This window comes from Ciconia boyciana, chromosome 15 (assembly GCF_034638445.1).
Source record: "Ciconia boyciana chromosome 15, ASM3463844v1, whole genome shotgun sequence".
Lineage (NCBI taxonomy): Eukaryota > Metazoa > Chordata > Aves > Ciconiiformes > Ciconiidae > Ciconia > Ciconia boyciana.
Window position 1 is genome coordinate 14653867 of NC_132948.1, and position 18001 is coordinate 14671867.

Below are 18001 nucleotides of genomic sequence, written 5' to 3' on the forward strand. Positions count from 1 at the left end.
GAGGCAGGAGGTGGCAGGTTTGGCTGCTGTATGGCAGCACGCAGCAGGTGTGGTGGGAAATACGTGTATGAAAGTGTCAGCTATAGCGTTCAGCGTTGCCACCTTAGGAGCGCTGGAGTCCTCCCTCCGGCTTCATTGTCGGTCTCCATTTAGAAGGCGCTATTATGAACAGCTTAGCTCCTCTGTGTGATTTGTTTCTTGAGGTGACTTGTTCAATGGGATGCTAGCAAGTTGTTCTTTATTTACATTAATGCATGTCATTAGTCTCTAATGGACCGTGAAGTCAAGAAGTGGCCTGGTCTGTCGTGAAATAATTGCACTCTAAAGAAAACTGAAGCAAATGATTGATTATGTCTTGCACACACATAAGCACACTCACACACAGCCATCGGGCCGTCCACGACAAAACCCAGAGCATTTTGCTGCTTCTTTGCCACAATGAAACTTCTGTGGGGAGAGAGTGCTACAACTTCATAGTAAGACAGCAATTGTCTGTCTTGTATAGTACGTCTTTGAGACATTACACTGAGCGCCATTTATTATGGGTCACTGGGGAAAAAAATGCTTATTATGATCTAGTGAAATCACCTCTGGCTGCAGAGGTTTGATTTGTTGAGGCTGGTCTCTTCTTTGGGATGATGAAACTTTGGAGCGGAAAAACAGAGAAGTTTTTAGCCCAGGTTTGCACAGCAGATGGGGTGGGGTGGGGGAGAGGGGATGGGAATTTGCCACTTGTTTATGTTCCCAGTGTTGATGTAAAATTCCCTTAAAATCTACTACAAAGCTGGCATCCCTATTACACATGTACTCTCAGGTCTTCTGCAACCAACACAGAGTCAACAGCCTTTTTCCAAAATGGGATTTTCCTCTGCTGTCTTTCATAGTGAGGTAATTGGAAGTTGCCAGAGAATTAAGAGCCAGATAAGCCTTATTGCTATTTTGTTGTGTTGACCCAAGTAAAAGTGGAAGGCTTGGGCATTTTGTTTTGGTTTTTCCCCATGTTCCATAATTGTCCTAATCTTTTCTGATGTCCTGAACAGTCCAAAAATCCACACAGAGCATTGTATAATGGCTTTAAAAAAAGGGTTTTATCTTTTTCTTGACCCATCAGCTTAAGAACTGCCTGCTTTTTAATGGATTTTCTCCCTCACTAAATTGAATGGATCGTCCCTCATTATCATTTAAATAGAAGCCTCACTCCCTGTGAACATGGAAAATTTGAATGTGGTAGTAGAGCTGTGATAATTTGAAATATTCGGAAGGTGGGGGCAAAGAGGGGGAGCAGGCGGCAGAGTGCAGAATTGCTGAATGTAATTGTCATGGATTCTCAATTTTGTTGCCACAAGATGGGAAAATAGACTAATAATTGTCTTCCAACCCTAGTAGAATAGTTGCCCTAGTTAGCTGAAGCTAACACTCTAATTGTCATGGGGGCACAGAGATGAATGAGGATGTATGCAGGGCACAGCCAGGGCTAAATTGAGTGATATACTAAGGCAAAGAGCAAATTGGCAATTATTGGCCCAGCTGAAAAGGTTGGCAGGTGTGCTGCTTTCTCACGAGCCCTTAGGGGGAAATTGGAAATATAAAATATCGACCATAAATACTCACTGATTAGGAAATATGTTGCAAGAGGTGCTGGCCACTTAAGAGTCAAAACTCTCCTTTTCAAGGGATTGGCTTCAGCTGTGCATAAAACCAGCAAGAGCTGCTACTAAGTTGTTCAGAGCTTTTTCCTCTCATCCCCCATCCCCCAGGCTGTCTTTTCTAATTTTCCATCATCCTATCCTCATGTGTTTGTTTGTTTTTCTTTAAACATAATAAACCAAAAGCAGTCTTTTAGGAAAGGCAGAGACTTTCCTCTCTCTAAATGTTCTTTGATAAGTGTTTAGCATATTGTATAGACTAGCTATAAAATTCTCTCTCTGGTAGATGAATACCAAATAACTTCTGTGATTTCTAATTCAAACAGTTCACTGTGATCTGCTTTTCTTTGTGTGCCATCACAGGCACTATCTCCCCCTTCCCTCCTACTTTCTGTACCACGCTTCCCCTCCTGGGGCAAAGGGATTAAAGTAGCAGCAGGGTACAAAGCTGCAGGTCTGTTACGTGTGCGTCAGGCTGAAGTACCTTGCCAGAAGCATGATCAAATGAGCCTCTGAAGTGAGAATTGGACCGCAGTTGCACCACAGGTCCGTATTTATCCACTTTGCAAACTTTGGCGCAGGTAGGATGCCTGGTCTTGGCTCCGGGCAGGGTGGCGGTGGGACAGCAGAGCTTGGCACGTCTCAGGCCAGGAACACCTCAGTGCGATAGTGAGGGATGTTACCGAGTGCGTTGAAGGAGATTTTGGAAGGCCTGGGATAGCAACATGTGGACTGCAAACTCTTTGTGGCACATGCTGTCCGTTGTTCCCCATGTGTAACACACTAGAATCTGATCCTTAGTTTGAAGAGTGGAGTAAGAGCATCGTAGAGCTTAGCAAAATAAAGGTAGCAACAGGATAGTTTTAAGACCCTCTCCTCAGACCATGAGTCTTGGGAAACTGGTTTGAATATACATGCAAGGATTATGAAACCTTTCAAGTCACATTCTTTTGGAGGCAAAAATTCATGTCCCTTCAGCATACTATCTACTTTTATCTTTGTGTCCATCAAAATACCAAATGTTTGCATGAAAACTGCTGCAGCAGAAATTATGATCAAAGTTGTAATGACTTGCATGAAGCTTCAGGTAGTGAAGCAGAGCTAGGAAGAAAGTAAGTCTGGAGAAGGTTATGTGAAGCTGGCTGAGGGGTGATGGTTTGAATGGGAGCAGCACTCGTGCATGTTCCGTGCGTTTCAGAAATGTGAGGTCTTTCATATTGTTCCTGGCTTACTGTATGCAGTTCGTTCATTCCTGGTCAGCCGTCGTTCCTTCTGCTGTCTATGGCCATCAGCTGTAGGAATCTTAAGTGTCTTGGTTGGAAGCTGATCTGTGGCTTATCACACCAGTTACAGATGTTTAGACCTTGTGTAGTTTGATATCTTACTGAACTGGTTTTGCAGTGTTTCCAAGCATAACCCCCTTTGTTTATCCAACATAATAAAATAAGTGAATTACAGAAGGAACACATTCAAGTTTTGCATGACATCCAAAATCATTCATCATGTATTGTGGTTATCTTGTCAGGCCCTGGTTCCTAATCTAAGCGAACATCAGATGCACTCCGTGACCTTTGCCAAGTCAATTGAACTCATTGTATTAACAGGCAGGAGTGTGACTATGGAAATTAATTGTGTTAAGAGACTCTGTGTTAAGGTTTGGGATATCTTCTGCCCTTGGCCCTTTTTGCCCTCCTCCCCACTTAGTCCTCTCATTCCAAGACACTGGAGTTTTACAAAGGACTTGCTAGGAGACGAAATACTAGATTTCTCCAGTATTCAAAGCTGAACCAATATTCTGTTGTTGCATGTTCTATAAATGACCAAGTGGATGGGTAAACATGCCTGCTTCCTTGTGCCTTAGTCCTGTCTGACTGCAGAATTGGGGCAACCAAGAAATAGTGGAAGACAGGTACAGCTGAGGTGAGTTTTCATCCTGAACAAATGCTATAAAACATAATTAAAAATTAGTTCTCTCCATATTATTGATTAACTCTGCTGAGTGCTAATCAGCCAAACCAGGCTTGTGGCATTGGGCCATTTGATAAGTTTGGGCTTGTGCTTCGTCAAGGCAAGATGAGGCACTAAATAGGAGCTGGGAAGTCTGCCTCAGTTCCCTCCTCTGCTGGGGACTCCTTGGGTGACACTGGGCATGTCTGAATCTTTCTCTGCCTCAGTGTCCACACTAACATGGGGGTGGCATTAATAATAGTGCTAGGAGGCTCTTTTTGGAGACTGTCCTGTGCCCACATAGGAATAGCTCTTTGCCCAAAACGGCTATTCCAACAGCTGACTTGGAGGTACTTGAGACACTTCTGGTTTCAGCCAACAAAAGTGGCACAGTTCATAAGAGCTGGAATGAACTCTTGACATTTCTGGAATACGTTAATTTAGGTCTTTTAGCCAAAGAGGAGGGAAGTGAATGCTAAAAACAAGGGCTAATTTTGTGGTTGTGCTGCCATCACCTGCTTTTATCTAACCCCCTTATAGTTAGTTCATGTATCAAGGATACAAAAGATCCAAGTTGAAATCTGCCTGACCCGTTGAGAGTGGGGAATTGGCTTGAGGTGCCCTATTACCTTGATTATTACTGGATTTTAAAGTCCTTCCTACTGTCTTTCTAGTTCAATAGACAACCCAATGGCTTTAAGAAACTGAACAGAGGGTGTCTTGATTTCTTTTGCATCGTGAGAACAGTGGAAGGCCATGCTTCTATTTATACAAGGGAAATAACTTTTCCTGTCAATTTAATAGACGATCTTGGAAAACCGGCTGAAGGTTATGGGTGAGATTTTGTCATTATTTTCTTTTCTAAATAGCAATCACGGTGTTTATCAGGAATAAAGGAAGAAACCTTTTAAATACAATTGCAGATTGCAGTGTAACTCAAACTCTCAAGGACATCGGTGGGGGGGATGGTAGAGTCTTTCAACAGTAAGATTTTGTCTTTGCTGCCAGAAAGGTGTATTTTTTTATATCCAGTGTAATTAACACGAGAGCTATCCCAGGGTAGAAATAATTCACTATGTGACATAACTGAAATGTCTTGTCTGTGCTGTCTGGTTTTGTTTTTAACCTTGGGCTTAAAAGGAACCAAAAATCTTTAGTTGTAAAAGAGCACGTCATCTGCAAAATATTATAAGCCATTTATCTTTATGCACAAATGCCATCTAGCACTGTAGTTCCACTTATGCGTCATTAAATGCACAGACCACACTCATTTTGCCCCTAACTAGTAACAGTCTCCCTTAGAAACCCAAGGTATTCCAGACAGTGCTGAAAGAGGCACGAGAGGCATAAAAGCCGGTGCTCAAGCCAGGCAGAAAGGGCCTCTGCCCTCCCCGAGGGTCTGCTTGGGATTGCTTTACGTGGCAGCTACAGCCAACGGGAGCAGCGTCTGCAAGCTTGACGTGGATGCGTCCGCCGCAGCGGCTTTGCCGGAGGGCTGGCAGACCATGCCCGCTGGCCCCTGCCTGCTCTGAACGGGCAGCACTTGGGCTGTGTGGGTACATCGCTCTCCCCATCTCCCACGTCTTCTGCAGTGTTGGGTTTTGCAGATGGGAAGGCTTTTGGAAAGGCATGACGTGGCAGCTGTTCCTGCGTCTGGCTGCAGAGTTGGCCAGGTGGGGCCACGATCCTCTGTCTTTGAATTGCGTGTTTGGCTGCATCTTCCCTGCCTGCGATGCTTTCTTCAGACAGTGTTTGAAGGCCAGAACTGAGCCTGCTTGGGTGCCTGAGTTGAAGCAGTAAGAGCTGGTTTGAGTTTTGGTCTTGGGTGAACCAAAGCTACCAGGCGGGTGCTGTGCTGGTCGGTGCAGCACTACCATCCCTGTAGCTAGCTGGGTACGGTACCGCGTACCCTGCTGCTTGAGGTACAAGGAGAAAATTGACCAAAATAGCAAATAGACTATTTGGAGAACAAGAATTTTATGATAGCCCTCCATGTAAGTGCTCCCATCCTGTAGGTAAGAGCCTCTGTAAGACATTCCAGCTGAAGATTTGCCCCAGTAACTGCTCTTGCCAGACAAGCACTCATTCATAGTCAAAGGAGGTTTCTTCAACTTTGGGAAGATGCCAAGTTAAACTTCCACTAAGATTTCTTATATTTGCAGCCACGATTGATTACTTTTCTCATTATTTGATCTTGATATAGAGACATATGGATTGAGCTATGTTTATATCAACCCCCAAAGATTTTTTTCTTTAGGAACATCCATCACAGTTGCATGCAAACTGTTCTGCTCTGGCACTCATAGCTGATATTTGCTGGGGCTTTCAAAGTTTCTACATGTGGCAGTTGGTATGAATCCTCCTCAAGAGCCTGCAGTGTTCCCAGCTAACCAAGAAAGCAGTAGCGGTTTGTTAGATGTGCAGAAAAATGCATGCAAACAGCTCTGGAGAGTGTGGGACACGGCTGTGCACAAACCTAATTGTTGGAAAGGATCTTACGAGTTGAATCCAAAGTATTCACCAGTTACTAACTTTATACATGGAATAAAAATAATAAAAATTGGGGGGCGGGGGAGGCAGGGGGGGACACGGGGTGACACACACACCCCTTTTCCCCCCCTGATTTCCAGGATATTTAGTGTTAAAACTTGTAGGGGAGGAAGAAGTTCTTACTTGTGGAAAATGCCAGAGTAAACTGCCATTCAGTTTTAATTATTTCTGATGTAACACTTCATTCAGCAACTCTTTTTATTGTTTTCTACTCAGTGGTTTTAAATCAGTGGTCTGCAGATTGCTGGGGTTCTTGGACAGCTTGGGATGCTGAAAGTTATCTAAGAAAAGCAGGTCTGTTGTTAGCATGTTTGAGTTTGTTGTCCAAGGGTCTGCTCCATCCCAGGAAAATATTTTGGATGTGTACAAGACTCAAAGATTGAAAATAACTGTTAAAGTGAAAATGCTCTTGAGTGGCTGTTTCCCTAGAGAGAAGCTTCTAATGAAACCTCTTGTTTCTGTTTTTGGTTACTATTTCCAATTTGTTAGACCTTGTCAATCTTTGTTAAATCTGAGTGGATGGGGGGAGGCGAGAACTGCCACCCTTTCTCCTTTGTTTCTTCCACCTCTCCATGAGGAGAATTTGCCCTCTCCTCATCTCTGTGTGTGCTTTAGGTGAACTACCTGATCAAGCTATCCGAAGTGTCAGAACAGATAATTGTGTTCAGCTGTTCAACATACTTATGTAGATAACAGGATATTGTTGTAAACCTTTTTTCTATACAAGGCTGAATTCCATGAGTTGTTTGGTGGGGGGTTTTTTAACGTATTTAGAGGGAGGGATAGGTTTGTCTTAGTTTCTCAAAACCAGAGATAAATGCTACTGCCCGTCATTTCACTGTCTGTAGCTTTATTTCTGGGCAGTTTACATTAAAGAGGTGTTTATAAATAACTCTCTATTTTTCTGTAGTGTTTAAAGGCAGAGGCCAAATCAATGTGCAATATGCAAAAGGCGGAAAGGTAAACGCTGTTAGCAGTTTGTTATTGCTATCTCAGACTCCCCTGTGAAAGCTGTCCTTTTCCTGCAGAACAGAGCTCTCCTGAGCTGCAGCAGGACAGAGGTGCAGGCGTTGCGTGCCAGGGATGGGGACTGGCACCCAGTCACACAGCGGCTGCAGACCTGTGTGTAAGACCTGGGAAGAGCTGTCCCACAGCTTGCCTTCCTTCTGGCACCCTGGGTCCTGTGCCAGCTGGTGCGAGGGTTAACGGGGAGCCCTCCTTCCTCCAGCAGCACACTCACTTAATTGTAGGGCTTTGCTGTTGTCTCTTCTTCGCTTTGGAAACTTTCCTCCATGGGCACTTGGCTGGCACGTTGCTTCTCTGGTGTCTAGGGCAGTTGCAAGATAGCGGCACAGAGCGTGCATCAGCAGACTAACAAGACAATCGAGTCATCCATTGAGTGCAGGAGTTTGGAAAGGTTTCTGCGTGTATCTAGGTATCTTCTGATCAAAAGGTTTGCAAACTGCTAGTACAAAGGGATTGTTATCTTACTGGTGGAAAATTACAAGTATTTGCAGTGGCCTGCAATCAGTTTGCATCAATCTCTTTGGGGGTATTGTGCTGTTGTGGTGATTTAGTAACACGATAACTTCTGGCGCTGCTGCAAAAAGGTAAACAATCCTCAAGATCAGCCTGCAACAATTCGGTATTTTTGTTCAGGCTTTGGTACCCACTAGAACATCAGTCTTGGAAACGGGACTGCTAAGACTCCCTGAATCTTGTTTAATAAAATCACGTAGTGAGGGCATCGTGATTATAAATCACACTTGGAAATTGGCCTGCAGAGTACTTGCTGGGTCATGTGGTGTCACATGCCACCACTGTTCCCGGCTTCTTTTTAATTTCCGAAAAGAAGGCATATAGGAGCAGCTGGAGATAGAGGTGGAATTCATTTAGCTGCTTCGAGAAAGCCACTGCCAGCAAAAAACAGCAGCTCGACAGTCTTGGGTCATAGAGAGGGGAAAGGGATCCAAGTGACTGGAGACAGTGTAATGAAAAGGAAAAGAACCAAATGATTTGGCAGCATGTGAAAGAGGTAAGGATGTGGTAGAGAAAGGAGCAGGAAGAGCTGAAATGAAGAGCAGGAGCAAACAATGTAATTTAACTTATTCAAAAGGGACAGAATGCTTATTAAAGCTCTGAGAGATGGTAAATTAGTGCTTTGCTGCTATTGTTGTTTCAGATAGAGTTGTCATATGGTAATACTGCAGCAATGAAGGCGGCAGGCTCACGAATTCATAGAGGGGAATGGAAAGTGCGATATATGGTTACGTGATTGAAAGTTGGAGTTGATGAGGCAAAATGTGCAGCCCTGATTCAGGAGAGCATCCTTACGTGCGCGTGCTGTTCCTTGGAAGCTGCCGTTACATACTGAAGAGGGACAGTTCAAAATGCGTACTCTGCTGCTATGAAGACACTGAGAGCTTTTACCTTAGTTGGGAGGTGCTGTCGAAGCCCTGCTCCAGCTTACGAAACCCTTGTCTGAAATAGCCCCGGAGCCCTCACCTGGAAATGCTCTTTTGCTGTTACTCCTGTGGCAGCATGCAGAATGTCAGAAGATCATTTGAGGCGCTCTGGTTGTGAAGTTTTCCCTTAAGGAATACTGGGCTGGGGGAGGGAATCGCAAAATGATTCTTATCTTACATTACACAGAATCTCTTGCATTACTTACTGTGGCATATTGTTTCCTCCCACAGAGTTCTGCTCAATCGCTTTCAGGAAGAGGCTACTCCGTAAGTCATTTTACAGCTAATTCTTTCACTTCTGTTGATGTTGATTGCAGAGGTTTACACTACCTATTGCATATCCACTGACATGAAAGAAATGCAGAACATAAAAAATAGGGTTAGAGTACAGGACTGTCATGCACCTGGCAGGGGACAGCCCTGACATGTCAGAGCGCATTGAGAGTCTGGGGGCTTCTTCAATTTAATGTCATACTTACAGGGAGGGGGTTTTTTGTTGTTTTATAGTGGATTTCAGCTAGATAGTCACCTCCTGAGAATTAAAAGACATGAGTGGGGAGACTTTTCAACACCTGTGGGAGATGCTTCCCTCCTCTCCTCCCTCCCCCATACAGGTTTTCATTTGTGCGTTAAATACAAGAATCAAAGACAAAATTACTCCGCTTTAAGAAGTATTGTGACCCTCACCAGTGTGAAGAAAAAAAGTCAGTATTCTCTTATTTACAAGCTCTGAGTTATAAAACAAGCTCCCTTGTTTTCAGAGGAGGGTGATGCTGGTGTTTTCTTCGCAGGAGTGCCATAGGTACCAGTGTTCTAGGGCTGGTGTTACAGGGCCAGGACACGTCTGCATGTGTATGCAATGTAACCGTGATGTTTAATTGACCGTTTCTGTTCACATGTACCTTATTTGTATGTGCAATAATGACATTTCTTCACGTAGAGGTGGTATAACTGTTTATTTTGGGTACCTTTGCTGCTCAGCTGTCCAAAAAGGCAGGCATGTAGACCTTATAGTATATATTAATGAGGAAATAGGAGAGGGTGTGAGTGGCTTAGCAATGTCAACATGAAAATGCCTGGAATTGCATTATATCTGACTCTCATAACAAATGTATGGTGTGTAGATATCTGTTATGGTACCCTGGTTGTTCAGCCAATGTGTCGTGTATGCCCTCACTGCTAGCGCAAGGTTGTAGATGAAGGCGTCTGCTAATCTTGTATGCAAATCTGAATGAGAATGTCTCAGTCCAGCTAACAATTCCTGCCTGCACTTATTGACAATAATTGCTGTTTTCATGACTTCTGCCATGATCAAGTTTTGCCTTCTAGGAGAACGGTCCCAAACTCTGTTTCTTACCAAGAGCTGTAACTGCTCACTTTTCATAGACCAGAACAAGGGTGGATTTTATATACTTCAGGAAGTTGATGTGGAGACCTGGCACACTTTTTTTTTTTTTTGCGATAATCACATGAATGGTTTTCTTTCAGTAATTTATGTTGTATGTTTAGAGTTGTATGATGGAACCTGTGAGCTCCTATCTGGTGCTGTGCACCCAGAGAAAAAATTGCTAGGCAGCGTGGAATTTATGGTCTGATATCACTGTCGCATGCTTTCATACATATTATCAGAAATCCATAATACAAGACTAAGTACATTTTAATCATAAAGCCATTACAAAATAACATATCACTTGAAAAGTCTTATGTTTTTAATGAAATAATGTCACAAATTTTTAGGCAGTAATGACACGTCTCCTAAGTATCCTCCTGTCTAAATCTTTCCAGTATCCCAGGTGAGTATCATTACTTAATTCATTGAGTGATGAGGAATATTTGCTCTAGGGCCAATTGAGCGCTGCTTCCCATACACATGAACAGTTGGATTCACCTAAGCTTCTAAAGGCAGATGCTGTATCTTCTATTTGTCTGTAAAATGCCATGCATGCCTGTGGCACCACATAAATAATAATGAATCATCTTCACAGATTTTATGACTGAGGGCATGGTTTGGGAATTAAACAATTTCCCACTGGCTATAACATAGGTTGCGAAATCTTAATGGAAAAAGGCCAAAGAATTCTTTTTAGAGTCTCAAGGCCAATAAATCATAGGACTGTTTTCCTCCTTTGCTGGCTGTTAAGAAATTTACTTTTGTCTCTCAGAGAAATGATTTTGAGAAAATTTCTAGCTCCTTCTCTATGTATGTGTGGCGACAAGGTTCTTTTATTTAGCCAACCCATAACTTCTCAAGGGAGGTAGGAGCTTTCTGCATGCCAGGGCAGTATTTTGAGATCATGAGTAGTGTGAGCTGGGGTTGCTTTTCCTTATGGGTTGTCATTTTCCCTATTAAACTGCCTTCTGCCTCACCATGTACCAGCTGTTGAGGCTGACCGTTTCCCTTAAGACTCCGATGCTGCTCTAAATTGATTTAGCATAAGGCAGAGACTATCACTTCCAGCGCTGCCAGACCTCGCTGGCCCAAACCTGCATTGGAAGCTGATTCTCCCAGGTGGCAGAGAGATGTTCAAACCACCCAGTTCAAGACAACTGGCCCCAAACCAGGGGTTGTCCATAATATCTTGTAACAGTTTTCATTTTCTCATGAAAGCAGCTGTATATGAAACACGAAGTCAGTATTTTGGCTCTGGCCCTGTTTGCATCAAATAGGTTGTTTGCCAGACACGGTGAAACCATGATAAAAAATAGTGCTAGCAGGAGGCACAATGGAGACACTGTTCTTGTGTTGAGTGCTCCTCTTGATATCTGTGCACGGCTTGTGTTGCGGAAGACTGTCACTTGCGGAATGATGATATATATCGTTACTCGGTGAAGTTCTTGTACTGGGTTTCATAAGCAGCTGTTTAAATACCACAAACTATTTTGTGCATGTTCATTTTTAATTAGCTCGTTTCGAATCTGCATGCTTCACCATTCACTAGCTTCAGCCGTCCTTGCAGAGAGGTTTGCTTTCAGAAACATTTGTAGAAAATGCACATTTTAAGGAAACGTGCATTTGCAAAAAGAGGACTTAAAACCTGTAGTAGTAGTCCTGTGTGAAAAATCTCAATCCAAGGTTTAGCTCATCCAGCTGGGCTGCAAAGAGAAGGCAAGCAAGGCCTGTCTGTGCAGTCAGAGCAGGCTAATGTTGAAAACCTCGGCAGGCCGCTCGTGGGTAAGGTACAGACTCTGGAGCTAGAGTTAAGAAGAAAACTAAATGCAAGTGTCTAAATAATAACTCCTGAGTGTTGAATATTCCAACAACTTCATTGACTTCAGGCTTCCTATGGAACGTTAAGTGCCTAAATAAGGACCGTGCTTGAAATAACTCTGTGAAATTGTGGTCTCATTGAAGTTACCACATAACCTCTGGTTAGCTTCAGCTGCACCTAGATTTAAATTGTAGCCTCAAAAATAGCGTTAACAGTGACTTGGCACATAGTTTCACAGCCTATCTGTAGATATCGCGGACAAAATTTCTTATAAATCTATTTCCCAAAATAAACATTTAATGGCATTTACTTTTACTTGGATAACATGAAACACATCTGTCTGTATGGTTTCTGCAAGCTCCTTATCTCATCAGTAGCATGTGTTTCATATCCTTATCTTATTAAATGTATACTTCCGCTGTGCTGAGAAATAGAATGCTAGTTTGTTTATGGAGGTTAATATCTTATTCCCTTTATGACTTGATGGTTACATACGTGTGATAAACTACTCTAGCCATTTGTCACACTTCCTGCACACACAAATGAGATTAGTGATTTTAGTCAGAAATGTCTGTCTGTCCTCTGAGCAGACAAAACAGATTTTCTTTTTGGTAACAGGATGAGAGGCCTGTCTACCTGAAAATGCACTGATTTGTTAAAAAATACACAGAGAATTAGAGACTAGCTGTATGTTGAGGTTTCTATATATCACTGCCATATATCCACCCTGTGGACCATTTTTCAGATTCATTTCTGATAGTTAAGTCAATTTAGGACTTAACATAGTTAGAAAGTGGTTACAATGAACATAAAATCAGTACATACAGGTTGTTATTAATGGCTAAAAAGTTGCAGTTGTTTGTAAGGTTGAGCACATGGTATGGACAAACCCAAGCTGCAGTTGAACTTGACTCAGTTTTGTAGAGAGCACAGAAAAGGATAGAACTGGGAATATGTGGTAGCTTAAAAAAATAAACAAAAAACCTCTTCCAATAAATTATGTAGTTTATTTATAGAGCATCTGTACAGCTGTTCCTCTTCTGAAATGGAAGGGGCTAAAATGTGGGAGTAAATAAAAGAATAAACTTGAAAGCATATGGCAAATGGATAGCCAGTGAACCAACCTGTCTGAGTGTACCTTGGAACAAAAGTACAGGAGGATGAGATGTCTTTGTTTGGTTTTACTTGTTCTTGGAAGATTTTTTTCCTAATAAAAACAGTAATATACACTTGGCAACAGCGGCAGCTGATTTTTATTCTGAGCTTCTGTAAAATATCAAAGTCTTTGCAGCCCAGTCAAATCCCTGGCAGCTCATCAAATTCTGTTGATTTTACATCTTCCTTGTTGAGCGCCGGAAACCAGTGTCTCAGATAACTTAGCTTAGACTGCAGCTCATGGATAGAAAGAAACGTGCAAAACACCATAAGGCGTGCAGAGACACCTGGGTCATCCAGAGTCAGCTCGGTGCTATCTGCAACCTTTTGTCCTTCTGCTTGGTGACGTAGCCCGAGAATGATTATCTCCTTACCCAGATGAAGCTGGAACCTGGGGTGGTGCAGGCTTTGAACACCCTGAGCCCTGCTGCATCGTCTGCCTGTACCCTGGTCTGCTCCTTCCTGACTGTTTCTCTCAAGTTAAATTGTTGATTTTTGGAACTGGCTTTCCAGTTGCCAGTGATGATCTTTACAGCCTTCCAGGACTCCTGTCCTGTGCTGTGCGCTTGACATTGCTGTACAGTGGGCTGTCGCCCCACACAGCTGCCCCTGACCACCTTACCCCACTCAGATCGTTTTAGCTCGTAGCTGTGAGCACGGGGCAGCAAGTACTGAGCTATAATTCACCTGACTTACAGCCTTGAGGTAGTGTCCAGCGCAATGAGCTCAGTGGGAAGGAGGACAGATATGAGTGACTGTAAAGTGCTAGGTAATCATCAGCCTAGGAACTGTTGACTCTTCGCAGGTTTATATACCCTCATATACCCTGTAAAGCTCTTTTCATGGCCTGTTTTAGTTTTGTGCCAGCTCAATGCAGTTCTGCGAAACCCTGAAACAGATGGTCCCCGCTAAGGAGGCTGTTCTCACGCCAGAAATCCTCGGTGCGTGCACAGGCAGGTTCACTGTTTCAGTGTAATGGTTACAGAAGCTTGCTGAAGATCACGCCAGCAGCATTCCCCTGATCCGCTCTGTGCTTCAAGGACACTCTTGTGCTCTTAGGCTGGGGACCAAATTGTTGTACTTGGAAAAGCACCTTCAACAGCATGTTTTCTGTACAGAGCTTAAGTCAGTACCGCTTCCTAGGTGGAGCACGGAGCACGGCCCAAGACCCCAGCTGATGATTATATATCTTGCCATCTTTGAGATTGCCATGGAGAAACTGGTGTCCTGAGAAGGATAAATTTCTACATAAAGATCAACAAAGTTATTGCTGTGAAGCGTATAATACTTCTGGTTGGGAATTCTTGAGTGTGCTTCAGCTCATGGGTATGGAAGCATGCTCAGTGACTAGAGGCAAACTAGAATAGTAACTAATGGGGTTTCTCTACCTGCCGATCTGTCACACACTAATGAAAAATGTCTCCTCTCTAGGTAGGTAACATTTCTTAGCTGGGCTGGAAAATTCATTGTATTTTAGGACTTCTGATAAATTAGCATTTTTCCTTGCCAAAAATCAATATTGGAAACAGGGCTCTTGTTATGAATCTAAAACTCCTTGAGCTGGAGCCAAAGTTAAATGATAAAAGTGAATTTAATATGTATTTCTTACAATAGCGTGCCTGTGGGCTGGCAACATGAGCAAGACTTTCCGGACAAGATTTATGAATAGGGGAGTAATAATTCCAAAATAAGTATCAATCTTGTTTTGCCACAATGCCAAGTATAAAAGAGGGACTGTAATTGTCTTTTTCTTCCGGACAAGAAAAAGAATGGCACATAGGTCCCCTTCAGGTGGAGCAATACTCTGTGTTCTTTGAAGGCAGATACTCGGTTAGAAAGAGAAAAGAAAAAGGGGCTATAATAAAGTGAGGTAGCCTGTAAGAGCAATGACAGCACAAAGGATTAAAAATAATAGAAAAATAATAATATGTAATAGAAACATAAAGAATTTTGAAAGGAGTTCTCCCTCTAAGATAGCAGGAATTTTAGAGAGCCAGGAATATAATGGTAGGTGTCAATCCAAAGCATTTAACTTCTGCTGGCTTTCTTTTCAAGTGCTCCTAAACAGCCTTACTTTACAAGAACTATCCCCATGTTTGAATTCACCTGGAGACGCTGAGTTCACTGGATAAATACGGAGTTTGTTTGCTCTGAGTGCCGTGTGGGATGGAGCCAGGTTGCTGTAAGCTAGCTGAGGAGCTGGCCCCTTGACTCCGGGGACTGTCCCATAAGCCATGAGCTCAAATGCTGTTGAGTAATTAGTGCATGTATTATTGCAGATCCGTGGGAGCTCTTGAGGGTTTTTGAAATGTCCCATGAAAAGCGTAAGCAGAAGTACAAACATAAATAAACTACGTACTTCAGCTTTACAAATACTGAAGTCCATGAACTTCCTTACAACACATTTTCCTTTAGAAGTTCCCTTTTCTGAAAGTCTGTTTCTTCTTAGATGACCTCTGCTTTTAATTAGGATGAAAAGTCCCATAGATTTTCACTCATCTCCACAGCCATAAGTAAGCACAAAGGGCTGGATTTCAGCCTGCCTGAACCAGTGGCCTTGGCAGAGGGGCGGCTTAGGAGGCTCCCGTCGCAGCCGTGCCGGCAGCGGTGCCCCTTTGTCCCTGCGGCCGGAGCGGGATGGGATGAGATGATGCTGATTTCCATAAACCCCGCAGCTGCAAGGGAAGTGCAGCCAGCTGACACCGCGAGCCCTTGCGAGCCCCTTGAGGGACGGGGCGTACGACTTCTGTGTGATTTTTGCCCACGTTTTTAATCTCCCCTGCCATTGCCCTCAGCTCGGCTCAGGGCAGTGGGGGGGAACAGATCTCTAATCTGACTAGAAAGACGCTATTGTTATACAGACGCATCCCCCGAAATTCCCAGTGCTCCTTGGCTTTTGGGGTAGGATAACCTCGCTGTCACTGGCCTTGCACGCTAAAATGAAGAGTTGTCCTAAATCCATCTTGAATTCACCAGCCTGGAAAGGATTACATCCTGCTGAAGAGGAAAGGCAAAGGATTTTGAGAATATCTGGTCTTTATTTCTGGGCCTTTTTGGTTAAGACTGTCCTGAGGCAGTTGTGTCATGTATATGCTGTAGCTTTCTTTGTGTAATAGGGCAAGGTATTTGCTTGTCTGTCTCAGCTGTTTTCACATTGTTATTTCCTCTCGTGGCTCTCTTTCCTTACAATCCATTGCCTTGTTTTAACTTTCTTTCCTTTCCCTTTACCAAAACCAACAAAAACATGATTAAAACAGACAGTTCATTAGAATCAGGGCTACTTACCTGATGAGCACAGTGAACAGGGGTTAAGTGTGGGGCCTCTTGGGGGATTTGCTTTTCATTTTTCTTTAGTTCTCTAATAGTCTTGTGCAGTGAGATTTGGTGGTGCTAGGGCTTTATACCTGGAGAAGGGGTTAAAGTAGCCCATTTCTGAGGGCTGCCGGAACGCGCTAGCGTTTGTTGTGCTGGGTGCTGCGGTAGGTTCCTCAGAGAAAATTCTCAGAGGGGGTTCACGCTCTCTTGTTTTATCTCATATCTCGATATGCCCTTGCAGAAACCTGCACCCAAAACCACGGAGTGCAAGGCGAGCAATAGAGGAAATAACAGCGCCGCTAACTCACAATGCTATTGTAGAAATAAAAGACGAACAACATGTTTTGGTGGCCTTAATAGCAGGCGCACAAGAGAGAACAAGGAAAAGGGATCGAGTGCATCAACTTTGTGGGTGCTATTGGCGTTAGAGAACACCAGCCATCATCTTAAAGCATTATAAGATTTAAAATATTTAGTTGTGCAGCTCAGTGGAATACCCTGTTGTACGCTCAGGGACTGATTGCTATCAGTCCCAAAATGGTATTCCCTAGGTTAAACTCCAATGAAATAAACTAGTCTAGAGAGGGTAAGTTATTTGGGTTGGTGAAAAAACTAGTCACTGCACATCCAGAGTGTAAGGAAGGTTTCCTGTAGGTTGGTAGTCTTTACTCAGTTTCATCACTTGCATTTTTTCCTTGTCTCCCTTTTTTTTTTTTCCTTTTGTTTTAACTGGGATATGTTATTAAAGGCTAGAGAGATCTTCAGTTTCTTCCCTGTCCTAACAGAAGACAAAGATTCAGCTTTAATTTAACAAAACGACAGATGCAATCCTAAGTCAGATCTCACACCAAAGAAGGGTTTTGGTAACATGCTGAAGGTGTGGTGGCTCTGCTGCGAAAACTGCAAATGGGGGGGCAATCTGCTGCAGGCTGAGGTTTCTCTCGTTCTTGCTTCATGTTTCAGCCTGGCTGCAGTGCTCACATTTAGCTGACTGCTAAAATGTGAATATACTGGGGCATGTAGTTGCGCCAGCAGTGGAAAGGCAGCACTTCTCCATTCCTCAGGGGTGAGAGAACAGAGAAGTGGCACCATGCTTACTTCTGTCAGAAGGTGGTTCAGGGAGGGGCCCAGGATTCCTGGGCTGCCTTTCTAGGAATGGTTAAGCTCCTGCTGCAAGAGTAGAATCGTTGCTGAAGAGACTGGATTTCTCATCTGCAGTGCTTGCTTTGCTGGAAGAGGAGCATTCAGATGGAAACCCTGGTCAGCCGTGTGAAATGTTTCTTACACAGAGTCAGTGTTTTCACTTCCCACCGCCTTAGTGTTTCGGTGTCACAGTTCCTTGTGGTCAGCTCCAGCCTCAGTCAGCATGACTTGCTGGTAACATTTTAGAAAGGTGTCCTTTCTCCTTTTTATAGCAAATAAATAAATAAAACTGTAAGAGACTCCTCCTTACATGATGCAAAATGACCAACTGCAATTCTAGAAAGCCAGGGAATGCAGGGCAAGGGCAGAAATGTAAATGAATCCGTTGTGCGTAACTTGTGCATGAGATATGAATCACGCAGGGGTGGGAGACCTTTGCAATACCATTTGGCAATGGGTAAGGCTCTCTGCTTTTTCCTCAGCTCTTTGTTTTATTAAATGGCTTTAGGGAGGTAGTGGTGTAATTCTGAAATTCAGGCATTGCCATACCCAAAAGTTGGTCCTTGTAAGT

At 43.4% G+C, this 18001-nt stretch overlaps 1 protein-coding gene across 18 annotated transcripts in view; it reads left to right on the forward strand.

The window, feature by feature from the left end:
• The window catches only part of FBRSL1 (fibrosin like 1), a 555468-nt gene that overhangs the window by 248091 nt on the left and 289376 nt on the right, over nucleotides 1–18001 (forward strand). For 16 of the 18 annotated variants that reach the window (XM_072879771.1, XM_072879790.1, XM_072879783.1 and 13 more), the window contains one exon: nucleotides 8840–8875. The exons of the other annotated variants lie outside the window; for them this stretch is intronic. In XM_072879771.1, coding sequence (XP_072735872.1) covers nucleotides 8840–8875 — 36 coding nt within the window. The remainder of the gene's footprint in view (nucleotides 1–8839; nucleotides 8876–18001) is intronic. 18 annotated transcript variants of the gene reach the window in all.